The 27,435-nt window shown below is 36.7% G+C and overlaps 2 protein-coding genes and 1 pseudogene across 4 annotated transcripts; 1 reads left to right on the top strand and 2 right to left on the bottom strand.

Annotated features, from left to right (window-relative positions):
• Positions 1-1,799: 1,799 nt before the first annotated feature.
• Positions 1,800-21,167, bottom strand: LOC125652583 (DNA repair protein REV1-like). 3 transcript variants are annotated; one of them, XM_048881905.2, is made up of 19 exons: positions 20,874-21,167; positions 20,071-20,199; positions 16,263-16,386; positions 14,496-14,667; positions 11,946-12,787; positions 10,893-11,128; positions 10,349-10,473; positions 10,103-10,257; positions 9,377-9,496; positions 8,696-8,916; positions 8,357-8,501; positions 7,842-8,060; positions 5,357-5,702; positions 4,692-4,857; positions 4,275-4,484; positions 3,107-3,415; positions 2,697-2,892; positions 2,280-2,382; positions 1,800-2,177 (listed from the first exon to the last, which is right to left on the bottom strand). In XM_048881905.2, the coding sequence occupies exons 1-19, from the start codon at positions 20,964-20,966 to the stop codon at positions 2,066-2,068; spliced, it is 4,023 nt and encodes a 1,340-aa protein (XP_048737862.2). In that variant the 5' UTR covers positions 20,967-21,167; the 3' UTR covers positions 1,800-2,065. The 3 variants fall into 3 exon arrangements, with proteins under 3 accessions (XP_048737862.2, XP_056020787.1, XP_056020788.1); XM_056164812.1 differs by lacking the exon at positions 20,874-21,167 and adding an exon at positions 20,309-20,729; XM_056164813.1 differs by lacking the exon at positions 20,874-21,167 and having other exon boundaries at positions 19,895-20,177.
• A 4,088-nt stretch (positions 21,168-25,255) lies between these two features.
• LOC125652588 (myb/SANT-like DNA-binding domain-containing protein 3) lies at positions 25,256-26,325 on the top strand. The gene is made up of 2 exons (XM_048881914.2): positions 25,256-25,829; positions 25,991-26,325. The coding sequence occupies exons 1-2, from the start codon at positions 25,401-25,403 to the stop codon at positions 26,273-26,275; spliced, it is 714 nt and encodes a 237-aa protein (XP_048737871.2). The 5' UTR covers positions 25,256-25,400; the 3' UTR covers positions 26,276-26,325.
• Positions 26,314-27,435, bottom strand: part of LOC125651126 (putative nuclease HARBI1) — a 1,235-nt pseudogene continuing 113 nt past the window's right edge.

Below are 27,435 nucleotides of genomic sequence, written 5' to 3'. Positions count from 1 at the left end.
ATTGCAGGGAACACATCCAACATCTGCAAATATTAATGTGACATATAATGGAACACATTTGCTACTGACTAACCCTTAGTCCACAGAAGGCAGAAGAACCCTGTGTTCTTAAAGAATTTGCAAATTGTATCACATGCACTCATATTAACTATCACTTTTGACAGATCAATAATTAATGGAGAGGTCCAACAGATTGAAAATGCAAGTGTTACTACATGAAAGGTGAAGATAACGAACAGTGATCAATCTGAGACTTATAATTTCAATAAACAATACAAAATACAGAATTGGGCAAACACGGACTCCTGGATATACCAGAGGTGCCTAGGAGTATTAAGCATCCCCTGTTGACAACAATCGGTAATTTACGAGAAAGTAGACTGCTATAAAGCAGAACACCCGCCCAATCTCATAAATATGTATATACAGTAAACACACAGTGACCAGCAACATTATGCAGATACTTCTACATGTATTCACGAACAAACATGGATTTCACCAGCATTGATCGTTGGTAGAGTACAATTGCTATTATATGTGAAGGTAAACAGATACCCTTATTATGGACTTCTTAAAGGTTTTTGATAAAGTGAGCCACAACCATCTATTACATTACGGAATCCAGGGGTAGACTAACAAATGGATCGAGAGCTTTTTGTAAGGGTGACATTTGTTCGTTATTAATGAAGAATCGTCACCAAGCATTAACGTGCCGCAGGGGTCAGTCCTAGGAGCATGCTTGTTTTCGCACTGTATTAATGACATGCCCTTTGGCATCGAATGAACGCTTTGTCTGCTCATCACATAATAGCTTACCTGACCCTCAGTATCAAGTGTAACAAGACCTTAATAAGGGAGGTCACTCAAAAAATAGCATTTCACCCAGACAAGTGCCAGGTGTTCACCATCGCGCATAAAAGCATCATGTCATATTGACAGTATATATTACATGGACACATACTTGAACATGTACCATCAGCAGAATACATTGGCATAAACTTAACATCATATCTACACTGGGGAGAACATGCTTCATAAATGTGTAACAAAGCAAACTGAACCATCATGCTCCTATGAAGCAACTTGAACATTAGTTCTGCAAACATGAAGGAGAATGCATACAAGACACTTGTAAGAACTATTGTCAAGCATGCAAGCTCAGTGTAGGTCCATACATTCAGAAAGATAAATATAGCATGGAAATGGTACAGCATTTTGCAGCAGGATACAAGAGGAATAACCAGAGCAATACATCAAGTGTTAGTGACACCACTGATGCAATACAAGGAAAGACATTAAAGGAATGTAGGAGGGAAGCGACACTGATGTACAAGATCACCAACAACTTTGTAGTTATAAGTGTGGCCGTCAGACAGGTTCCATCAATGGTGGCCAGATAGCTCAGTTTGTAGAGCACCTGACTAGAGATTCAGGGGGCCTGGGTTCGAATCCCAGTCTGATCCGCTGCATTTTCTCCCTTCTGGTTACATAAGTAAGGAAGAATATCCTACCCAAGCGATGAGAATCTCGAGGAACACCCATGAGAGAAGCTATGTAGTATTATCTTGCTCAGCAGAGTATTGATTTCCCAGAACCCTCAGGGAGTGGAACTCACAGCTGCCTGGTATGGATAGTGTCACTGACCATCCTAAGCCTTTTGCCATGTTTTATCCTGTTTTTAATTGCCTACCAGCAAGTCATAGTTCTCAATATTATTGAATCTGACTGGAAAATGATGTTTTGAAAATATTTCATTGATAAACATTAAATGGATATGAAAAAGTTCTTGCAACAACATATCAGTATGTTTACTGTTTATTTATGAAAAAAATCATTTATCATATTTTTCAAAATTATGCAAACATAATCACAACAAATATAAAGGCTCTCATAAAAAAAATAATCAAAATGACACCACCGAGATTTAGATATACTTTTTTGCTGCCAGTTTCAGCAGTTATACAATGAAAAGCTATATATATATATCACAGTATTGTTGCAGTTTTCATCAGGCACATCATCACCGCACATGATGGGATGTATAAAACTATGGAATTTTGCAGGTCTAACAAATTTTAAGTTCTGCTCCATGATAAGTTTTCATGAATGACTGAACCTCAGACAAAATTTTTCCGAACGAAGTTTCCCAGTTCGAGTTATCCGTCTTGTGGACGAGTCTGTAAAACAGGAAAATGATAATCAAAAAGGTGTGCACCTTTGTAGAAGAGATATATTAAACACAGGAAATGTATATTTTATATCTGTCTACTCCTGATTACCTTGTGAGAAATTTAATGACAAGATCCACTTGTTCCAGGTTTTTATCCAAGATCAGATCTTGAAGGTAGTTAATCACTACCTGTTCATCATTTTCTTCAGGATCTATGATAAAATATTGTTTAATTTATAAATATCTACTATTTTACAAATTTATTCACCCAAGGAAATGGTTATATCAATTAAATTTATCCTTTTTAAAAACTCCCTAAATACATTAATATGTAATTCAGTCTCAATTATTATGTTTTGTATTACTCTTTTTAAAAAAACACAATAGAGAAGAACATTTCACTTTACATGTATTTCCTAACATGATAACAGGACTTAATCTGGTTAAATATAAGTAGATGTATAATAGTCTAGATTATATGAAGAAACCCCATGGAGAGGATGAGTATGCTGCCAGCAAGAATTACCTGGAGAACTTTGAATCCACTCTCTTAACAGAGACCTAACTTCTGCAATAGCTACAGCACCACAGAGATTGACAGACACAGGTGTTGCTTCATTTAACTCCGCCTCCATCGGCTCATCTCCTCCATTATCAGGTTTCTCATCAGTTATGGTTATGCTTAGTTCACTTGGAGTAAAATCTTCCTTTAACACAGGTTCCTGCATATGTTAAATGTAAAATTAAAATACCAGTAATGATGCTGAAAAAATTCAGTGTATGCATATCTAATTTTCTAAGTACATTTATAAACAAGTCCAAATTTTGACCTGTTTACAAGCACATGAGGAAGAGATCAGACTTTGTACAAGATATTAGAACGATTAAAAGAGATTCTACGTAAAGTATGTCTGTGAGATTCAATGATATACTCACTTGTCTTCCAGCTATTGAAGAGCTGATCATGGGCTGCCCTCTCTGACGAAATTCAAGCTTTTTGGGGCGCCCTCTGCCTGGTCGACCCCTGGGAACTTTGAAGTGTGGGCTGTATTTTCCTGGTGACCTTCCCTTGAGGCTTGGGCTGTTTTTACGGGGAGATTTTCCCTTCGGAGAGGACTTTCGGGGGGATTTCAGTACATCAGTCAGACATTGAAGACTCTGTTGTTGCTGTTGCTGCTGTTCATATGCCTCTTTGATTTCTATCTGCATGTCTTCTGGGAGTGCATTCAGACAGCTTTCATCCAGCTGCAATTAATCAAATAAAAACATGAAATTAAGGAAACCATTTAAAACACTTTAATGAACATCCTGAGAACATTTGTAAAGCAATACATTTCTCCCAACTCTCTACCAATTTCTCTATATCAAATAGCATTCCAAACTAATGATATGGGCAACTCCAACAATTTTCTTCAGACAAGGTGTTTTGTAAAACACCAATGGCCATTTTTCTAAAAGAGCTTCAAACAAAGTGTTATACATCCTCATCTCAAAGTCGTTACACAAAAGATGAAAGGTTTAAAAAACATCAAGATTAAAAGTTTGTGAAAACACAGACAAATAGATGGAAGATAAACACATGATCATCAAGTTTTCATGAAATCCATTCACTCACATTTATAGAAGAATGACTATGAAAAGAAAGTAATATAAGGGGCAATAACTCCTACAAATCATCACATCTCATTTTGTAGACATACACATTTTTTTTAACCTTTGCATCAGAGCTCACAATTTACAACATGTTACTTCCGATTTGTGAGCTGAAATTTGAGAAACTTACATCATTTTGTGAGCTGACGTTTAACTGATATTTCTCTGGGAGATGATCATGTGATCAGATTGATATTGTGAGTGATTTGATTTTAACTGACATTTCTCTGGAAGAAGATCATGTGATCAGATTGATATTGTGAGTGATTTGATTCATTCCCATCACACTATGAACATTTAGTATTCCTTGATTCTAATAAATAATTGTAAATATAAATTGCAAGTTGAAGTTGTCATTTAATTGTGAATTAGGATTGAAATCCTTAAAATCCAAAATACCACATATTCTCTTTCTCTCTAATGAATTAATCTAACATCAGAGGTGACAAACCTGGGACAGGTCTGGTAGAGGTACAATGGCAGAAGAGGTATCCTCAGTTACAGGAGGTTCCCCTGAGGTCCAGTGAGAACACCCAGGCTCCTCACTGTAACTGGACACTTTCTGCCTCGCCTGACGAGGCTCTCGTCTCAAAATCTGCAACTCAGTTTCAATCTGTGCTTGGATTTCTGGTGGTAGTTCTTTCAACACATTCTGATCAATCTGAAAATTAGTCACAAATGTAATATTTTTTCATACCTGAAAAATGTTAAAGAAACAAATGACTATCCGCCCCTTCATTTTAAGTACATGTTGGTGTCCTTTACAAAGCACAATGACATGAGTTATCTTGCAGTTTCTATAAATATTGTGGATTTCCTGAATTACAGATGGTTGATTTTTAACTTAATATGATCAAGATTTCAATACCTGTGAGGGTGAAGGAAAATAGTCCATTGCTGTTGCGCTTGTTGGCAAGGAGCCACTGCCTTGACCACTGGAGGTGCTGGGTCTACTTAACAGGTGCTTGTACTCCGGTGTGGATGAAATGTCTAATGTTGGCAATGGAGGTAGAAATCTATTTGCAGTTTTTCTCCTGGTGAAAACAGTACCATTGAAGCTTACTCACCTACTACAAAGCTGTGTCTGGGAAGAGATATCACACTTTATTCTCTCCCAAACTAATTGCACAATATATAAATGACTGTACAGCCATTTTAAGTGCCTTATCACTTTGTGATTTAAAATGCAAACTTTTTCTTTTGGGTAAAAGAACAGGCACACCCAAACTTTCAAATATTATTAAAGATAAACTTCAATTATGGTAATCAATTTATTTAGTGTTTAATTCTATTCAATAGAAATATTGTTGTCTGTATATGATCATTTGCATTTATTGAAGATTAAGAATTTATTTTCTGCAATGAAAATTGAAATGTTCACTAAATTGTATAGTCATTTGTGAAAAACATTCATCATCTCTGAATTCAACCATAAAAAAGATTTGACAAAATGTTTGTATGTTTAGAAAAAAAAACTACAGCACAAGCATCTGAAATAAGTTAGAAGTTCTTTTTATAAGTACACCTACGCACCTTGACAATTCAGAAAGCAATTCTTGACAAACAGTCCCTTCCATAAAATTTTCATCTCTGCCACGACTACCATTTTCTATTTCTGTGGTTGATGAGAATGCATTTTCTATGTGTCTGTGGAGTTGTGATGCTCCCTCCGGACTGGCTTTCTCTGGACTGACTTCCCGATCCAGACTCTTCAGAGTGTCTGTCCAATGCCTCTCTTCTCCATCACTCCGAGCAGCACCTCGACTGTCATGGCTGACAGTTGACATTTGCAAGTTTCCACTGAGTTCTGTAGAGTTATTATGGTTGCTGGTCTCCATGGCTCTTTGTTTGAGAGGACTTGCTTTTGTAGATGACACTTCTGAAATGAATGAATTATTTTTCACATATAAATTCAAATTTCTAAGATGAAGAAACATGTAATTCTAGTTTGCTTTACCATGTAACTTGATAAGAGGCCCATGGGTCACATTACTCACCTGAGGACCATGCTCCATGGAAAAGAGCAGAAAATGTTGAACTATAGAAAGGTATGAATAAAAAGTGCATCTCTGAGATCTTCATAATACATTTATAAATGAGAAATAAAACAAGGTGTAATTTGAGGGTAAGGATTACCATTGTTTTCAATATATTAGACCACATATGACAAAGTGTCGAGTCAGACATGATCCAAAATACTCTTTTTACAGGTAACAAATGTAACAAGGAAATATATGATTTAAGGGCCCAGATCTTTATAGTTTTCAAGATATAAGACCATATACTGTACATGTATAACTGGGTGGAGTCAGCTGTGACCCTTCATTGGGTACCATTGAACACAAGGAACAGGACATTACTTGGTTTGAGGGTAGGGATATCAGTAGATTTAAAATGTTAGATCATCATAAAAGGACAAGGTCAGACCTGACCATAGGAGTCCATCCAACATATGCTATAGAATTTGTCTTGAAACAAAGGACAAAAATGTATCTGGTTTGATAGTATGGGGGTCTCAATAATTTTCAAGATATTAATTAAACCATATATGATAGGGTAGGCTCAAACTTGACCCCAAGGATTACCATCATATGTACAACAGTACCTGTCTTGATACAATGTACAAGAAAATAATATGGTTTAAAGCTGATGATCTCAATAGTTTTAAAGAATACTAGAACATGTTTGACTGGGTTGGATCAGACCTGATCGTGGTGGGGTGGGGTGTGGTGGTGGTGGTGGTGGTGGTGGTGGTGGGGGGGGGGGGGGAGGGGGGCACCTCATATATACAGTAGAACTTGTCTTGATGTCATGAACAAGAAATTATATGGTTTGAGGTTGATGATCTCAGTAGTTTTTTAAATCAAGATATTAAAAAAAGGGCAAGGTGAGGCATGACCCCAGTGGGATATTTCATGGGTGCAAAAGAATTTGTTTGACAGAAAAAATTATATACATGTACATGTATTTAGAATTTTTAAAAATATTTTTCTGCTATGCATAGACACACACATATATATGCTTCATTTTCGCATCTTAATTTTTTAGTTTAATTATGTTTACATTCATAATAAAGAGTTATCTATCTTTGGGTTTCTTCTTTCAGTTTACTTTTCACATAAAAGAATTGTTCAAAACACATGTAAATTGATACATTTTTCAGTGAGGATTTGATAAATGAAATATCATATTAAAGATATGGCTGTAGAAAAGTAACGAGGAAGTCTGCTCTATCTCTTTAAGATCCTTTGTCTTATTTTTACTATATACATGTACACCAGATGCATTTGTCACACCTGACTGATTTTCTAGTTAAATGGAAATATATTGGGGAAAATGTGGTAAAATGTCATGTACAAATATCGAAAATTAGTAGGTCATTTAAAATATGAATAATTTGGTCCAAAATATGAAAAATTGTTTTCTTTACATGTTTACACATGAGTGCAGGTAAAGGCAGTTGGGTTGCATGACTGCACAAACTCTTTTTTGTGCCCAGTGGGGTTTTAGTATAAAGAAAACATGACATTTAACTTAATTACAACTCCCAAAACATTAATATGCAAAAAGCTTTCTTTCTCAACTGAAAAAGATTTCAATAATTAATACCTTTATTTTCTATCTAAGTTACCAAATTTTGGCTTCCCATTGTGGCCCCACAGGTAATTTTAAATCAATACAATATAATAAACATACTGCATAAATTTTGTGATTTAAAAAAACAAATACTTTATTTTTGTTTTTTCTTATTATCTCCCCTTTGTAAAAGGATGTAGCCCTTCATTTGAACAATTCTGATTCCCCTTTACACAAAGATGTTTTGTGTCAACTTTTGTTGAAATTGGCCCAATAGATCTAGAGAGGAAGCATAAAATGTGTAAAGTTTACAGACGGAGAGGCAGACTATGGGTAATCAGAAAAGCTAAAACAGCTTATAGCTCAGAAGTCGTCAGACTCCTTCCATATTACATCATATCATTCTACAGCTACGGTCATACTTTCTGTTAAATCCACCTACTTGTCGTAAAATTGAGAATGCTCTGGGGTTTCTTTTGATTGTTCCTGCCCACTGTGGCCGACTCCAGTCTCTGGATCTGTATCCCAATACCCCTCAGGTCCGAGCAGTTCAATCGGAGTCCATGTAAGATTGTCATACACTCCTGATATATCAGACTGGCATCATCTGTTGCTATGGGCAACATGGTGGATTTAGAGATGTTGTTACAAATCCCGTGACCTGATATATTAATTCATAATTCATGTAGAGTGTTCTTAGTTTACGCACTGAAGAAAACTAAGCACTGAGATTGTGTATTACATAAAATTGAAGTTGAAATATGTAGAAAGAACATAACAGAGTCTTATTTTCATTAATTTTGCTCAAACCATGAAAAAATGAGAGATGTATTTGAATCAGTCAAAGAATAAAGAATCAAAATTAGCATTTACATTATGAATATTTTCATTAATTTTCAAAGAGCAAACTATAGGGTTCATATCATTGCACTGCAATAACAAATGTGGATCCAGTACCCATGAACTTGGCTGTTTCCAGAGGAGCATCATCTCTTCTGACCATTAATTTCAAAGTCACAGATTTGCCCTTCATTCCAATGTCATGCAGACGATTGTGAACTTCCTGAGACAAATCCATAATGAACTTGTCTGCCTCAGTATTCTAAAACAAGAAGGAAAACAATTTGTTCTCCAAACAAACTTTTAACTCAGACAAGTATTTCTATATGCACTAGATTTGAATTCTACCATGTATCTTTTAGGACCTTAAGTCTCTTGCAATATGTACATGTACTACAAATTTCTCAAAACAGTAACAGTGAAGGAATCTATTTCCTAAATAAAATAATCTCTTACTGATTTGAACCTGATGCCATAATTCACTTCAGCTGACACCGACTTCCTTTCTTGGTTAGTTTTGATCTGGCGGTCATCCTGTCCCCTACAGCCCCTGTACAAGGACAACCCTGTCTTAGGGCCAAATTCCTTCTGTAGGGTGGACTGGGGTACCTCTTGAAGCTGGCAACAGGTTGTGACCCCCAAAGACTTCAGTTTTCTATTCATAGACCATCCTACACCTACAATGTATATGTACAAAGAAATTATTCAAAAACATGCATCAGTGTTTCCTTTTAATTATTCAAAATTTGAAACAAATTTTAAAAGAAAACTCTTTCTACAGTTTGTAAAATAGACAACTGAAAATTAATTTTTATGCCATTTAAAATCAAATACAGTCAAACCTCGTTATCTTGAACTCGATGGGACAGAGAAAAAACTTCGAGATATCCGAGGATTTGAAATATCAAGGGTAAAATACTTAAAGAATAAGTGGTTGGGACTTCCGAATCACTTCAACATATCCATGGTATTCGAAATATCAGTGTTCGAGATACAGAAGTGCAACTGTATTCAGTTTCAATATAGGTACTGTAGATAACTTTTACATGGAACTCTCACACCACAATGTGATGTTTGTTAAGTCATACATCAATTATAATGGAAATACATTGATAATATGTGAAGAGGAAAACCCACCTGGGATATTTTGAACAGACTGTTCCTTCATAAAGTCCATGACATCTGCTTCTTCCAGGTAAAACTGTCCATTAGGCTTGGCCTTCTTGGTGGCCATTTTTGCAAGTAAAATATTTCCTGCTAAAATTTGTGTCAGGAAACTACTTTAAAGGGACTGATTCACGATTTCCCCCAAAATTTTGTTTTTCACTTTTAATGATCAAAATCTATTGTCTAATGTGTTTAAAAGATTTCACATAAAAATTAAGGTTATACATTATCACATAAGGTCATTTTTAGAGAGTTTATAATTTGTTTTGTAAACAAAGATTGTGGTATGCTATTGTTTACGAAATTTTTTTAAAAATGGATATCGATCCAAGTTTATTATATCTTTCACATTTTAAGCAATCTTTGGGTAAAATGTATCATCTAAAAGTTAAATTTGTGAGTATGCAGAATTAAGATGCTTTATATTAAGAAATTAACATTTCACTGGTTTGTTTGTATACATGAAAAGACTCGAGTCTTTGTTTACATAACACAGATTTAAGGCTAAAATATTGCTTTTATTCTTGCGTTCAGAAAGTCAAAATTTTGGCTGTCAACATTAAATCAGTCATATTCTTAATGTTTAACATAAAAAATGAAAAATATTTTTTTAAAAATTGTGAACCAGTCCCTATAATAAGTGTATAATTCTAAAAACAGGTAATCTGAGGCTATGCTAAATGAAGCATTTCATACCCATCCCAGCCGATGCAGTACAGCCTGTCTTTAATTGTATCTGTTTCCGTAGTAAAGATGCAAATTGCTCTGGTTCAGCACCAGTTCTTGCTAGGAGATCTGTGCAATCAACCAGCATTTCATCACAGCTCACTGCCTCGATATCATGGGTGTAACTGAAAGTCAATAAAAATATCACTCACAAAAAAACATATTTTCTAATTAAACTTTTCATAGTCAAGGTTATAAATACGTAGCTACACTTACCTTAACACAGTGTCATAGAGAATCTGGGACACTTCCTGGTAGCCTTCAAAGTCATATGGGATTGTTTGTAGATCTGGACATAGTTTCTTGGCAGGACCCATGAACATACCATTTTTTACCCCAGCCTGAAAAATACAGATGGTAAAAATAGCACCCAGGTTCTTCATCATCAGCAGAAAGTTGAAATGCTATTAGAAATTTGGGTACTTTCTGATGAGAATCTGATACAGCCATCTACCATTAAGCATGAATTTTTTTCCGAGGAATATCAGGGCATACAGTAAAACACACTTACAGCGAAGTGCTGGGGAGGAACAATTTTGTTTGAACTTTCATTATAAATGTAATTCGTTACATCCAATAAGTTCATAATATGTTTTAAAACTACAGGGAATGAAAATCACTTCGCTGTACGCATGGATTCTTTAAAAGCGTGTTTGCTGTAAATGTCTTTTACTGTATATTTTTGTTATTCCTTTTAATATTACTTATGCAAAACTACAGCGCTGTTCCATTTGCCTCCCTTGTTAGTGATGAACCTTACCTGTCTTGCCTCATAGCTGCAGGAAGCTATTTCAGACATGGAGGAGAATGCATCTAGATTTCCCTTCCTTCCAAACCCACAAGTGCTGCTATCTGGATTGGCAGGTTGGTCTGGATTAGTGGATTTACCTTTATCTTTTTTACTTCTCCACATTTTTTGTTCATATTCAATATCAGATCCTGGTATAGGTTCCTTCCTGCCTTGGCTTTTGCAATGTGTAACAGCAACAGGCTTGCCTGAATGATTTAATATGTTGCACTTATTAATTGATTGTTTCATACACAAGCATACTGCAAAAATGGGTATTTTCTGCAGTTTTCCATTTTTTCTGGTATTTTGTGGTTAAGAAAATCTGCAAAAACTCTTATTGCAAAATATTCTAAAAAATAAAGTTCTGAAATTCTCTAAATGCATTGTTATAATGCAACCGTAGATATTGGAAATGCAAAATACAATTTACTACCTTTTGGAGATCAAATTGCAAAACTTTCCACCTGCAGAAAATACTTGACGTTATTCAGTATGTCAAACTAGGGAGGGGGTGTCTATAAAATTGTAAACAACTCAGGGAGTTGCATAGCCCTTTATAAAGAACTTCCAATTTACATTCAACCACTTAAAAATGTTCAAATTTGATAACATAAAATCCTTCTTAAACAACAAATGCTAAAAATGATATTATTTATACACTGCACAGCAAATTGAAATGGTGCTACACAAAATTTGGGAGGGGAGGAACTCTATACAACAATAAAGAACTTTGTGAGATGTTTAGCACTTTAGATTTAAACAGTAAATTTAATTTAAATTCAACCAGTGACAAATGTGTAAGTTTAATAACATAGTAATCAAACAGCAAATGGAAATGGTGTTCTATAGGTCAAAACCATAGCGCCCCCCCCCCCCCCCCCAACCTTAACAGGACTGAAACAATACAGACAAAATGACTTGTCTATATACATATGACATCAGCTGACTATTCTGTGATTCAGACAATATTATTATTAATTTGCTAACATTATTAAAAGACTATGTATTGTCAAAAAAACTCACCAATCAGATCAGGCCTTTTCCGCAAACCAACAGACACGAAGAAACAATCCATGTCTACATGCATTATGACACGTTTTGGTTTCCCTGACATGGCTCTTCTGATGCCCTCACCACCCATGTCCCGGGATGTCAAGTCTGCTGCATGCTCAATCACAACCTTAATCAGAGCTTGTCTCCCCGGGAAATGTGTCAGATCTTTGGATTTTTTGTTGACATATTCTCTCCACTCCGACTTCCATGTGGAGAGATGGTGGAGTCGTGAATTATTATAGAATTCATTCAGGTAGTGTGGATCGCCTGCTCTTCCATGAGGCTTGTTGTTAGGTGAAGGACTCTTTGTTTCCTTGGAAATTGATAGCTTTGGACCTTCCACAACCACATTATTTGATGTACACGAGGTATCAGTACCTAGAGTGTTACTTTTAACATTTAACTTGCTTGAAGTGGAGGAATCATTCTCCCCTTCATTAATATTTGCCAATGAATCATCAAGGATGGCTTGCTTCTGTTCAGTCTCCACCATGTATCTTCCAAACTCGCTGTCTGAATCGCTCTCCTCTGTTCCACTCTCCACTTCCTTTACAATCTTTTCCATCCTACTGCGAATCTCCTCATCCATCACATCTTCCTCCTCATCCTCTTTTTCGACCATATTTCCACATCTGCTACTCTCGCCTACCAGATTTCTACTCAGGGCATTTTTTGTACATATACCTGCTATAGTGGAGTTGGATATTTTTGTTGATGATTTGGTAGCGTATGAGGACATGCCCTGCTGGATTTTGGTCTGACGTGTGTACAGCTGATAGGGGATGTATGACAAGAGCCTCCCGGCAGCAACACTGAAACAACACATATTTACCTTTCCAATGTTTCTGCCCTTAATATCATGACTAACTGCAATGATAGCGTCTTGTTCATGAATGTGCTGCAGTTGTGGACATTGCACGTGTGAATCTTGATAAATATAGTATGTCTACTTTGATGGCTGGGAATTCACACAGAAATGAAAGTAGAAAGGAAATATAAAACATAGATTTCATTTTTGAAAATACATGAGGATATGAACCACCATACTTCACGCCTGCATACTTTTCATGAAGCTAATGCACTTCATGAAGTACGCCAGCGTGAAGCGTCACAGTTCATACCCTCATGTATTTTCAACAATGAAATTTATTTCATAATTGTCAGAAAAACTATCCTTAACATCAGTAAAAGCATCTTGACAAAAAAAAAAAAAAAAAGCATCTTCACTAGACAAGGGTGATGCTCAAAAAGAAAAGATAAACATCGTGGAATGTCACCCTTGGCTAGATATTATGAATATTATGTTTTTGCATCATTCTACAATGATGTCACAGGTCTTTCAGATACCATATATCAGGTTTTTTCCGTGTGTATCCAATTTCCGCTTTGTTTGTGACGATTTCCAGATCGTGGAAAATAAATCAGCATAAATTTGATACAAAGTTTTGTTTTTGTTATATAGTATACAGGTACATGTAATAGTATGCTTTGTTCCCCTATATCTGACAAGCGCCAGATAACAGGTATGTAAGCCTCGTTGTTTATTTAATAACTGACAAACTAATTAAATGGGCCACGTTCTTTGCTTCAATCAATGTATACTAGTAATTATACCTCAGCTACTTATACATGTAACGGTACATGATTTATGACTGTTTTAAACTCTGAAAATAATCATCAATGAATAGTTTGCATTACAGCTACATTAGCTGGAGATTTAGATGGATCATTCCTTCCCTGCCAGCTGATATATCTGAGGAGTTCACTGTAAAACTTCCTGCTAATCAACTTATTTATGTTACTATGAAAGGTGATGATAACGAAAAGTGATTTACGTATATTTACTGGAGTGTAAACAAAAGTGCAAAATTGTTTTTGAAAAATGAATTCAAGAGTTGGTACGCAGCAGTTGATCAGGTCTTCCAAAATTGATGAGGTGAAGGTCGAACTATCTCTCATCCGGATTGATAAAGCCACTTGGAGCTGACAAAGCTCTATGATTCTATGCGAACATAACCCAAAATCATCAGAGAAGCATGAATATCATTCATAATAGGATTTGATTATAATTGCGACAGTAACTCAGAAATCATGTAAATTGTTTCATTGACTGAATTTTTGCATTAAAAATTAAGAGTCATATATACAAATACTGTCCCCCCCCCCCCCCCCCCCCCCCCCCAATTTCTTCATAAGTTTAAATAATTGTGAATTACATTTTCACTATGACTTTGAAATAGTGATGCAGAAAAAACCTGATATATGGTATGACCTTAAATACAGAGGTCACGGCAAGCATTGGCATATTCAAGAACCCTCACTACTACATCCCTGAGCTAAGCATAGGTCTAAATTTGTGGTACTTCGTCTCAACAGGAGTGAAAAATTCTTGACAGGACGTAAAACAAACAATTAAACACCTCAATGCATCAGCCAATCAAAATGCAGACTACATAACAGTTGCATTAAAATATTATTACAAAATTCTGCTTTCTCAAATACTCTGAGAAATGTACTTGCCTCTCCGTGATCCACTCCGGCTTGACCACCTTGCAGTGTTTCAGTCCCTTTGTAATCTTACTGTTGGTAAGACTGGTTGCTATTACATGTGTGACTCGTCTCTTAGAAAGGTAGTGTTCATAATGGCCACCATGTTGGTACATAATCCTTTTCAATTCATCAGAAGATGGCTCTGTAATAGAATAATGCAAATACTTCAAGGTTCAATCAACAACAAATGAAATGCTGACCATGCACATCTGTCACTTTGAGGAGAGTAAAATCTCTATCAATTCACTTGTTGTCATAGAGTACTTGAAAAAGTAAATTAAATATCAGAATGGAATGAACACAAAAAAGTATATCTAGTTACTAGATGCTGATCTGAAAATATAATTAGTAGTAGATCCATCTGCCTTAAACAAGACTTCCTCAGGTAGCCATCCATCACAAACCAGACTTATAGTGTAGCCATCCATCACAAACCAGACTTATAGTGTAGTCATCCACCACAAACCAGACTTATAGTGTAGTCATCCATCACAAACCAGACTTATAGTGTAGTCATCCATCACAAACCAGACTTATAATGTAAACATCCATCACAAACCAGACTTATAGTGTAAACATCCATTACAAACCAGACTTATAGTGTAAACATCCATCACAAACCAGACTTATAGTGTAAACATCCATCACAAACCAGACTTATAGTGTAAACATTCATCACAAACCAGACTTAAAGTGTAGTCATCCACCTTAAAAAAGACTTACAAGTGTACCAAACTACCATAAAGAAGACTGACTAGTGTAGCAGTATATCTTTCACAAGATTGACTAGTGTAGCAATCCTCCTTAAACAAGTCTTACTAGTGTAGCCATCCACCTTAAACAAGTTTTAACTAGTGTAGCCATTCAACTTAAACAAGACTTAACTAGTGTAGCCATCCAACTTAAATAAGACTTAACTAGTGTAGCCATCCAACTTAAACAAGTCTTACTAGTGTAGCAACCCAACTTAAATAAGACTTAACTAGTGTAGCCATCCAACTTAAATAAGACTGAACTAGTGTAGCCATCCAACTTAAACAAGACTTAACTAGTGTATTCATCCACCTTAAACAAGTCTTACTAGTGTAGCCATCCACCTTAAACAAGACTTAACTAGTGTAGTCATCCAACTTAAACAAGACTTACTAGTGTAGCCATCCAACTCAAACAAGACTTACTAGTGTAGCCATCCAACTTAAACAAGACTTAACTAGTGTAGCCATCCAACTTAAACAAGACTTAACTAGTGTAGTCATCCAACTTAAACAAGACTTAACTAGTGTAGCCATCCAACTTAAACAAGACTTAACTAGTGTAGCCATCCAACTTAAACAAGACTTAACTAGTGTAGCCATCCAACTTAAACAAGACTTAACTAGTGCAGCCATTCAACTTAAACAAGTCTTAACTAGTGTAGCCATCCAACTTAAACAAGTCTTACTAGTGTAGCCATCCAACTTAAACAAGTCTTACTACTAGTGTAGCCATCCAACTTAAACAAGTCTTACTAGTGTAGCAACCCAACTTAAACAAGACTGAACTAGTGTAGCCATCCAACTTAAACAAGACTTAACTAGTGTAGCCATCCAATTTAAACAAGACTTAACTAGTGTAGTCATCCAACTTAAACAAGACTTACTAGTGTAGCCATCCAACTTAAACAAGACTTAACTAGTGTAGCCATCCAACTTAAACAAGACTTAACTAGTGTAGCCATCCAACTTAAACAAGACTTACTAGTGTAGCCATCCACATGGATGACAATGCCTTGGAGGATGTTGGACTTCACACCTCCCATCCCAGTTCCCCCGCCTATGAACTGGTCATTCAGCTTCTGTTTCTTTGCAGCCATGTAACCTCCCTGTCATAATCAACAATATTTATAAACATATTAATAAAATGTAATGGAGTTATTAGTAGGAATTCCAAGAATGTATCAAACAAATCTCATTGTTTGAATCCTTACATGTAAATGCTTGTTAGAAAACCCATGCATGCTATCCTATTGATTCGAGATAAAAAAAATTAGGGCACACAATCAACCCAAATTTTTGCCACCAAACTTATCATCCCCCCCCCCCCTCCCAACAATTTCTTACTTCTTTTATACAATCTATGAATATATCATCTGTTTACTGATTTTCACATCTATATCATTAGTAAACAAAAACACAGCAGCTTCATGGAGCATTTGGTGATCTATAAAGGAAAAAAATTATTTTTTTTTTTGGCCTAAAACTTATGTATTCTAGATCATTCAGTTTTAATGAGATTGTTAGCACATGTACAACCATGACAGTGCTAAGACTTTCCCTTTGAATTTATTCAAATAATATGTTTTGGCTTCTTTTTAATATGTTTACAAAATTACCTCCAAGGAAAATATACCTGAAGAAATGAATCATTCAGCCATCCAAAGTTGAAGAAATGGGAGCATTTTTGGTTCCACATTATTAATGGTGCAAATGGAGACACAAAACCAGCCTCAAATGTTACTACATGAAGACATTGTTTTACTAACACGTCCAAATGACATAAAAAACTGACATCATATTTATGATAAGTAGTTCGTATCCCAGCCTGTATTGCATCATTAGCTGAATATTTAAGAAATAAGGTATCATATTGAGCCTAAAGGGCTTTAGGGAAAATTTGATCACGTACCAACCTGTATTTTTATCCAGATAAATATTTTAAAATGATACCTTATTACTTATATTTACATTTTTGATCGTTAACATTGCTGAATTGTGTTAACAACACGTTTCCATACATTCCACATTGTTGACCTACACAAGGAAGCGTCATATATGTTCAAAATGACGAAAACACAAAACAAAGTTCCATCAAATGAAGAACTGTTCTAATTATCAAGACACTAAAAAGCAAGTATATCAACATATACATATACTTGGGAGTATATAATGGAAAAATCTCCCGTATGTCTAATCTTAGGGGGGGGTTGATGATTTAAACAGGGGTGTGCAAGGTTACACTTACAGTTGTGATGCACTTTCACTTTTGAAAAGTGAAGACGTTGAAGACCGACTTTGAAAGATATTCTGTGGATATTACGGAGTTAACAGAAGACTGAGGTGGAGGAACATGAAGAACAGGGCTGCAGTCATCGGGTGTAGGTAAATCATTTATAGACAGGACAGAGGACGCAGCTCAGATGAATCTCCGGAAAGAACCGAACATCGCAGAGAATGTGGAAATGCATGAAGGTAAGGGACGGTTTAGGGAATAATCATGTTATTCTCTCCGCGGGGCAAATTAGTTTGACATGTTTGGTTTATACGTGTTAACTATTGACTCTATATAACCATGCTATTCATTCCGTTTATAAAAGTAAAAATCATTCAGTCACATTTATGGAATAAATGCTACATTTAAGTACGTAGTCGGTAGAGTACATGCTAATTCGCTCCGCGGAGCGTATAACATGATGATGCCCGGTTTGGATTTGGATATGTAATTGTTGACAAACATGAGCTCACTGAACACTTCTTTTGACTCGATAAATTTCTGTAATAGGTTTTTAATGATGCCTCGCTTCAATGTTCCGACATAAACTTGGAAACCTAAACCAATCACCTTATTTATGGCTGCTGTGGCACGGAGGCATTGGGGGTGTAGATCTTAATGCACTATGAACGACTTATCGGCCATACATCCTGTGAATGACCTTTTTGCTAAAGCCTAATGTCATCGTCTAGCAGTAGGTGCAATTCCGCATCACCGATGACCAGGGTGAAGTTGTAGCAGACGAAATTTTAGACATACATTAGTAAGGCATTGTTTACAGAAATTCTTTCATCAATTATTGATGAAAGTCCACTGCTTGGTATACAAATAAAACCATAAATACATTTTGTGATGTTGATTTCATCTATTGATAGACCTCTGTAGTAAGTGAGAGTGACTGCTAGATGTGTATTGCCTTAGTAAAAGTAGTACCTGTTACCTACTTTTAATAAATATTAATACGCACAGCATCTGTTGACCCCATAGTGGATTTATGCAGTGATAAATATGTATTGCTTGAAATAGTGTTATGTAGGAGAATACAGTTGAAAATGTAAATATTGTTATATACATTGTATTGCAAGCAATTGTAACTACTTGGCTACTTCAATAACTGCAAATATCATGAATGTAACTATATGAAGTCACAGATATACATTATATGAAACATGAGCTTTGGGGCTAAAACAAATGCAGTTAAGATAACATACATAGCTAAGATATTCTACCACAATCAATTTTCAACTTATATGTTTATGTATTGGAGTGAAAAAGACTTTAATGATCCCAAAACTGAATCTGTGGTGAAAATTGATCTTTCTTCTAAATAACACATTATTCAGAGATTCGATTCTTAACCTCATCCATATGCGTGCTTCCGGCAAATAAATGCATCGATTAATTCAATTTGATGCAATCTTTGCACTAAGTCTTCTTTCCGATTATGAAAAAGGACTAGCGTGATCCGGTATTGCAAGGTCAGTATCTACTTTCTCTTCACTAACCTATTCTCCATCCATTTCCCTGTCTACTTTCACTTCATTAACCCATTCTCCCCATCCATTCCCTTTTTACTTTCACTTCACTAACCCATTCTTCCCATCCATTTCCCTGTTTACTTTCACTTCACTAACTGATTCTTCCCATCCATTTCCCTGTCTACTTTCACTTCACTAACAAATTCTTCCCCATTCTCTCACCAGAGGGCGCGTTACGCAAGCTTTACATACACCTCTGTCAACGCTTGGAATCACGTGACAATATAATCACATGATATAAACAATCATTCTAGGTTTCCTTTCCCTTTAAAAGTTCAGACAACAGGTGATACATCAGGCTCTTTTCATAGCCAACTGACACTTTAATAAGTGCATATTTACCGTTTAGCTGTTTTTCTCTTATTTTACAAGTTTTATCGTATTTTTACAGCCTCTCATACTTTTGATTCCATGTTTACATTTAAATCTCCACCACGTGTATATCCTACATTCATACGCACATTACGAAGTAGTTCCAAATTTATGATCAGAAAACGGCGATTTTAAACAATTTACAGTAAGCATCAATTTAATTGCACCAAAAACATATTATATGACTAAATATTTAGTCCAAAACATAAATGTTGGATCAAAGAAACTTTTACAAGATTTCTGTAAAAAGCCGTTGACAGAGGTGTAGTGCGAGGAGCGCACGGAACTCTGGGTAGAGAATGATTCTTCCCATCCATTTCCCTGTCTACTTTCACTTCACTAACTGATTCTTCCCATCCATTTCCCTGTCTACTTTCACTTCACTAACCAATTCTTCCCATCCATTTCCCTGTCTACTTTCACTTCACTAACCGATTCTTCCCATCCATTTCCCTGTCTACTTTCACTTCACTAATCAATTCTTCCCATCCATTTCCTGGTCTACTTTCACTTCACCAACCAATTCTTCCCATCCATTTCCCTGTCTACTTTCACTTCACCAACCAATTCTTCCCATCCATTTCCCTGTCTACTTTCACTTCACTAACCGATTCTTCCCATCCATTTCCCTGTCTGCTCTTCTTCTTTAATGGTTGATTTGTCTTTGATTCAGCCATGCTGTTCGAACTGTAGTCACTGTGGTTCCTCGTAAAACTGATACCTGATGAAATCAACACCTGTTAAGATATACAAATAAAAGTTTAAACATAAAACGAAGTTAAAAATAATTATACACATCATCAGTATCTCACAATCTAAAAAATGATATGTATAGAATCTACAAACCTTTGTTATGTGTTCTAAGTTCATTCCATAAACATCAAGCTTATATATAACAGTTTCTAATTAAATTATTTAATTTACTTAAAATTTACTACTAAATACATGTACACCAAAAGAAATTTTGAAATAGTTTCTTTGTAAAATTTCCATATTTCATAGAGATTCTGTAATTTGGTTTACTTAATAACAGCACCAAATGTAATAAATAGGGAGAAAATGCAATGATTCACTAGACTGGGATTCGAACACAGGTCCCTAAATTGACTCTCTAGTCAGTACCAAACTGGCCTATCTGAGCACCGGCAATCTAACCCGTTTGATCACCACAATTGCAATGTTAACATGGTACCAGCCCCCTTTCCCACTTTCTTAGGCACTGAAATGATTTGTAACTCATTGTTAGACTGACTCCCACACCCAGTTTGTGCAAGTCACATGATATTTGATTCTATATATTATTTGACATTTATGAATTTGATTCGCTTCCTCAAACATAAAATCTTCCAATTCTTCAATTGGTCAAATGAGTATTATGTCTAATAAACAAACATGAACAACGAATAAATACCAAGACACTGTGTCTACTTGGATGAAGGCTTCTGGGTCCAACTGAACACAAAATAATATGAATTTGAAAGTTGCCGACATATCTATAATGCATGATCTCGTAGAGTGCAAGAAGACAATTGACACGGACTAGTGTTCGCTGAAATATTACAAATAGAATATAAAATTTTACCACTAGAATTCACGGTTCTCTAACATATTACACCCAAATGACATAATCATCTGATAATGTAAATGTTCAGCTTCCGCGCCAAATCATTGAGGAAATTCGAAAAACGGAAGTAAACAAATATATAGAAATCAAATACAGACTGGCATAAACCCGGAAAGTTTTTGCATAGAACTTCAAGTCAATTTGGGTCATTTATTCACCATTAAACCCAGAAATGTGACTTATGTCAGCAGTTTCTTGGTAGAGTACGTGGAATCCAATTACTGCCTTGTACTCATCGCCGCGATGACACAATGGTAAGATGGCGATGGCATGATATGCTACCATTTTGTCATCGCTACCATGCCATATCATCAACCTCCTTAATTTTGAGCATTGTTCATGAAAAGAAGGGTATGAAATGAGAAGAATAAGACTGACGAGAGCGAAGTAGAATAAGACTGATGAGGGCGAAGAAGAATAGGACCGACGAGGGCGAAGAAGAATAGGACCGACGAGGGCGAAGAAGAATAGGACCGACGAGGGCGAAGAATAAGTCTGACGAGAAGCGAAGAAGAATAGGACTGACGAGGGCGAAGAATAAGACTGACGAGAAGCGAAGAAGAATAGGACCGACGAGGGCGAAGAATAAGACTGACGAGAAGCGAAGAAGAATAGGACCGACGAGGGCGAAGAATAAGACTGACGAGAAGCGAAGAAGAATAGGACCGACGAGGGCGAAGAATAAGTCTGACGAGAAGCGAAGAAGAATAGGACTGACGAGGGCGAAGAATAAGTCTGACGAGAAGCAAAGAAGAATAGGACTGACGAGGGCGAAGAATAAGACTGACGAGAAGCGAAGAAGAATAGGACTGACGAGGGCGAAAAAGAATAGGACTGACGAGGGCGAAAAAGAATAGGACTGACGAGGGCGAAAAAGAATAGGACTGACGAGGGCGAAGAATAAGACTGACGAGAAGCGAAGAAGAATAGGACTGACGAGGGCGAAGAATAAGACTGACGAGAAGCGAAGAAGAATAGGACTGACGAGGGCAAAGAATAAGACTGACGAGAAGCGAAGAAGAATAGGACTGACGAGAAGCGAAGAAGAATAGGACCGACGAGGGCGAAAAAGAATAGGACTGACGAGAAGCGAAGAAGAATAGGACCGACGAGGGCGAGGAATAAGACTGACGAGAGCGACGACGAAGAAGAAGAATAGGACTGACGAGGGTGAAGAAGAATAAGACTGACGAGAGCGAAGAAGAATAGGACCGACGAGAAGCGAAGAAGAAGAGGACTGACGAGAGCGAAGAAGAATAGGACTGACGAGGGCGAGGAATAAGACTGACGAGAGCGACGAAGAAGAAGAATAGGACTGACGAGAGCGAAGAAGAATAGGACTGATGAGAGCGAAGAAGAATAGGACTGACAAGGGCGAAGAAGTCTGACGATAGCGAAGAATAGGACTGACGAGGGCGAAGAAGAAGTCTGACGATTGCGAAGAAGAATAGGACTGACGAGGGTGAAGAAGAATAGGACTGACGAGAGCGAAGAAATAGTCAAAAGAGGAATAAGACAGGTCATCGGAAAGAGGATGGACGTAGTAATTCATTAATTGTTCACCCCTCTCTCTCCTTATTAATAGAAATGCTATTAATGCCTCTCTCTAAGTATATCGTAATTCAGTATCATTTATCGAATATAAATCATGATTTTTGGAACAGAATCAAGATTTTCGCATAATCGAATAGATTACAATTTTCTCATATGAATAACAAGATTATTAAAAATATATCAAGATTTTTGCATATAAATAACAAGATTATGAAATATAAATGAAGATTTCTGCATAAATAATGATTTTTATAAATAGATAAAAAGATTATCGAATTTTCGCATATAAATAACATGATTATCAAATATGGATAAAGATTTTTGCATATAAATCAAGATTTTAAAAAACGTTTTACACACCATAGCAGAACATAGACTCACAAAATAATTTGTTGATGCTATTCATGATGTCTCATTACAATGTATCGGTGTCAAAATTTCGTTTCTGCCATGAACTTTGTATATTTATATATTTACCCACTGTATTACTATATCGAAGTCGGAACCTTCCGCCATTTGCCTGTACATTGTATATCTTGTGTACCTATGAGCCTCTGGGCTCCTTTGGTCAATAAACAAACTAAATACCGTAACACAAACAGGTACAGTGGCGGATTTAGGGTAGACCCCACCCCCCTTTTTTTGTGCAAATTTTTTTTAAAAAGTAGTAGAACAGCAAAAGTATAAGATTTAACGCTATACAAACAAGACCCCCCCCCCTTTTTTTGTGACCAAAAATTAAAAAAAAGTAGTAGAACAGCAAAAGTATAAGATTTAACGCTATACAAACAAGTGCATCAAAATAAACAAACACATCATTGATTTTATTATACATAAGATATAACTAGAGTAGCCCATCAAAGTAACCTAAAGGGCCTCAAAACACAGGAACCCCCAGCCTACTGGGCTCCCATTTTAACAAATCCTGGATCCGCCACAGACCTAGTGATGTCGTGTTATATTTCAGCTCTGTGTTTTTACACGGATTCTCATATGAAAATCCACTCAAACTATAGTGTACGCAATGTCACTAGAGTGTTTATGTTCAATGTTAATTTGAAACCCTGCACGGAGACACGACCGATCAGCGTAATACTGGAATAATTGGTAACAACTGTTTATTGTACTCATATATAGCACATACTACTATATACTGAGTTGTAATAGCTGGAGATTACCATTTTGTTGCTGTGCTGTAGACTCTAGAATTCTGACAAATAGAGACCGGCCGCCATAGCATACTGGTTTAAGTGCTCAGTTTGCAATCGCCCAGTTTCCTATTGCGGTTTGGACGTGTAATCGCTCGGTTTCCTGTCGTGGTTTGAGCGTTCGGTTTGCAGTCACTCGGTTTCCTGTCGTGGTTTAAGCACTCGGTTTGCAACCACTCGGTTTTCTGTCGTGGTATGGACGTTCGGTTTGCAATCACTCGGTTTCCTGTCGTGGTTTAGACGTTCGGTTTGCAATCACTCGTTTCCTGTCGTGGTTTAGACGTGTAATCGCTCGGTTTCCTGTCGTGGTTTGAGCGTTCGGTTTGCAAATACTCGGTTTCCTGTCGTGTTTTGGACGTTCGGTTTGTAATCTCCCGGTTTCCTGTCGTGGTTTGGACATTCGGTTTGCAGTCACTCGGTTTCCTGTCGTGGTTTGAGCGTTCGGTTTGTAATCACTCGGTTTCCTGTCGTGGTTTAAGCACTCGGTTTGCAATCATTCGGTTTCCTGTCGTGGTTTGGACGTCCGGTTGGCAATCACTCGGTTTTCTGTCGTGGTTTGGACGTCCGGTTGGCAATCACTCGGTTTCCTGTCGTGGTTTGGACGTCCGGTTGGCAATCACTCGGTTTCCTGTCGTGGTTTGGACGTCTGGTTTGCAATCACTCGGTTCCTGTCGTGGTTTAGGCACAGATTCGTCGATTCTCCATCCTGGAGCCGCGTCAAACCTATGACATCTGGTATAGGTAATGACTATTTCTTCGCTTAACCGACATTATAGAAATGAAAGTGATAGATCTTTCGGATGTGACCTTAAAACTAGAGTTCCCGTCATTATAGGTGTTGGCACGATAGAAAACCCTCACTGCTACGACCCTGAGCATAATGCATAGGTAAAAAATTTGTGGCAACTCACCGTGCACATGAATGAAGTAGTCTCAAATGTGACGTAAAACGACATACATAAAAGACTGTCCATTAGAACCTTAAACAGAATATTCCTATAGCCTGTTCCCTATTGACATTACTATATTCGCGACATATGTGTGATATTAAAACGTAGACTGACAAATATACCGAAGACGATACTCATTAAACACATTAAAGAAGATCTCTCCAAGATGTTTACCAGCAGATGAAGCGAGAATTACAAATGCCAATTTGACGCCATTAAAGTTGCGCAGAACTATGATACCGTTGTCGTTTTTCGTACAATGGCACATTCTAGAGACCGTATTAGTGACAGATCAGAGATTGACTTTTTCAATAAAAATAAGTCGTACATTTTTGACCTCTTAATTTTTTTAAAATCAAAAGTGGACGCCTCATACAAAAGCGACTCTTCCTCTTGTTAGGCCGATTCGTCCGCAGGTGAGAATAATGGCTGGTTGCGTATCTGTAGTTCACATAAGCATAGCCCAGCGGTTGATCTACGAATCACGTAATCCGGGTTTAAATGGCAGGTGAGTCGGAGTTACCCGAGTACAAAGTCTGTTGCACGCTTTAAAACTAAACCAGGCTTACCTGATCCATACTTTCGACGGCACAAATAGAAGGATGTCAAAAAATTCAAAGTCTCCAAATTTTACTGCTTTAGAAAAGACCGTTTTATTGGAGCTCATTGATTCCAGGAAGGATGTCATTGAAAATAAACAAAACGATGGCAAAATGGTATTAAAGAAAAACTCAGAATGGGAAAAAATTACGACTGAATTTAATGCCAGCCATGGTGTTCATCAAAGGACATGCATTCAACTGAAGTCTCTCTGGAAAAATATAAAGTCCAGGACGAAAACGGCCGTTGCAAGAGACCGAAGGGAAAAAGCAAAAACTGATGGGGGTCCACAAACGGATACGGAATTAGACAGTCTGCATACAGCAATATCAACAATGCTTCCACAGCAAATTAACAGCATTGGCAATGAATTTGATGATGATGCTGCTTTGCATGGTGACTTAGATAAAAATCCCAGTCCCAATAAAGAGGTGAGATATACTAATGAAAAATTGAGTGTTGACGTTTATTATGTTAATTACATTATCAATATATATAATGGATGACATTTACTTTGAAATACTTTTTTTTTGGATGACAACAAAGTAATTGTTTTGGTAAATTAGAAATATTACAAATGTTTTCTCCATAGGCACGTTGTGTCATGGAATCTAATGAAACCCCATCAGCTCATAATTCCGCATCTACCACACCACCAATCATGAAGAGGAAGCTCCCCGGTAAACAGGAACAGGTGAAATCCAGACTGCTGGAGATGGCGGAAGCGGAACATGCTGCAAAAATGCGTGTATATCAATTAAAGGAAGATATTCTCATTCTTAAAAAGCGTAAGCTAGAAGAATCTCTGTCCATCAGAACTGAAACAAATAGACCTAGCACAAGTAACAGTGTTTGTTCTGCATGGAGACCATTTTAATATTGTTTGTCTCCATACGCCAAATATCAAAATAAAATACATTCATACTAGTGCTTACCTTAACTTTTTTTTATCTAAAATTTCGAATCAGAATTTTACGAAGGGCTCTCCCTCCCTGATTGTAGTTCTGTAGCACAGGGACTGGTACATCGTCATTATCATCCCAGTCATCTTCATTTGGAAGAGGAATTGAAAGATCCCTGGCTATGTTATATAACACATAACAAGCTGTAATCACAGTGATGTTTGTTTGAAGTTTTAGACGAAGTTGCTGTTGCAAACATGGAAATCTTCTCTTCAAGATTCCGAAGACGTTTTCGATTTTTACACGTGTATTACATAAAGCTAAATTGAATCTTCTTTCCTCTCTGGAGTTTGGAGTGAGGACTGGAGTTACAAGATACGACCGCAGTGGGTATCCATTGTCACCCAGCAAAATACCATTTATTTCTCTGCACTCAAACTTGGCACATATATTAGAATTTTCAAAAATTCTACTGTCATGGGTACTACCAGGCCAACGAACCACAACATTTGTAAGTTTAAGTTCGTGATCACAAATTGCCTGTACATTAATTGAGAAAAAGCCTTTCCTATTTCTAAAAAGTTCAGCATTACCCCCTCCTGGGGAGATAATAGGGATGTGGGTGCAATCTATTAGTCCCACAACACCAGGTATGCCACTTTGTTGCATAAACGCTCTTTGTACATCCAAGATTCTATTTCCAGCAGGAAATTTTATATGGTATTTGTACAAAGAAGCTATTGCACGCGAAACGTTTTTAATGACAGAGACACAGTACATTTGTGTACCCCAAACAAATCACCATTTACTGATAAAAAATTTCCTGTTGCATAATATCTCAGAGTTATCAGAAGCTGGTTCAGTGGAGAGACCGAGGAAATACGCTGAGTTCCATTGCCTAAATCATCAATATCGTCTAGAATAGACAAAACAGCCTCTTTGCTAAGTCGAAATCTATTCATAAAATCTGTATCATTGTAATACGTGAAAGGATTAATTAAGTCTGTCTCTAACAATTCGTTCTCTTATAATCAACCTTTCTACAAGATCAAACCTCTCTACTGCTTCCAAATATTCCGCCATCATTTCCCACAAAAACACGAAGCTGGGTTTAAACCACCCGCATACCTGGTTT

Source organism: Ostrea edulis, chromosome 5 (genome assembly GCF_947568905.1).
Source record: "Ostrea edulis chromosome 5, xbOstEdul1.1, whole genome shotgun sequence".
Taxonomy (NCBI): Eukaryota; Metazoa; Mollusca; class Bivalvia; order Ostreida; family Ostreidae; genus Ostrea; species Ostrea edulis.
This window is presented reverse-complemented; position numbering and strand designations above follow the sequence as displayed.

Excerpts from the sequence above, each read along its gene's own strand:
- LOC125652583 (XM_048881905.2), bottom strand. The coding sequence starts at position 20,966 with ATGCATTATAGATATGTCGGCAACTTTCAAATTCATATTATTTTGTGT. Across the intron at positions 8,502-8,695 it reads ATGGCATCAGGTTCAAATCA|AATACTGAGGCAGACAAGTT; the intron begins GTAAGAGATTAT and ends TTCTTGTTTTAG. Across the intron at positions 5,703-7,841 it reads CATTCTCAATTTTACGACAA|AAGTGTCATCTACAAAAGCA; the intron begins GTAGGTGGATTT and ends CATTCATTTCAG.
- LOC125652588 (XM_048881914.2), top strand. The coding sequence starts at position 25,401 with ATGTCAAAAAATTCAAAGTCTCCAAATTTTACTGCTTTAGAAAAGACC. Across the intron at positions 25,830-25,990 it reads ATCCCAGTCCCAATAAAGAG|GCACGTTGTGTCATGGAATC; the intron begins GTGAGATATACT and ends TTTTCTCCATAG.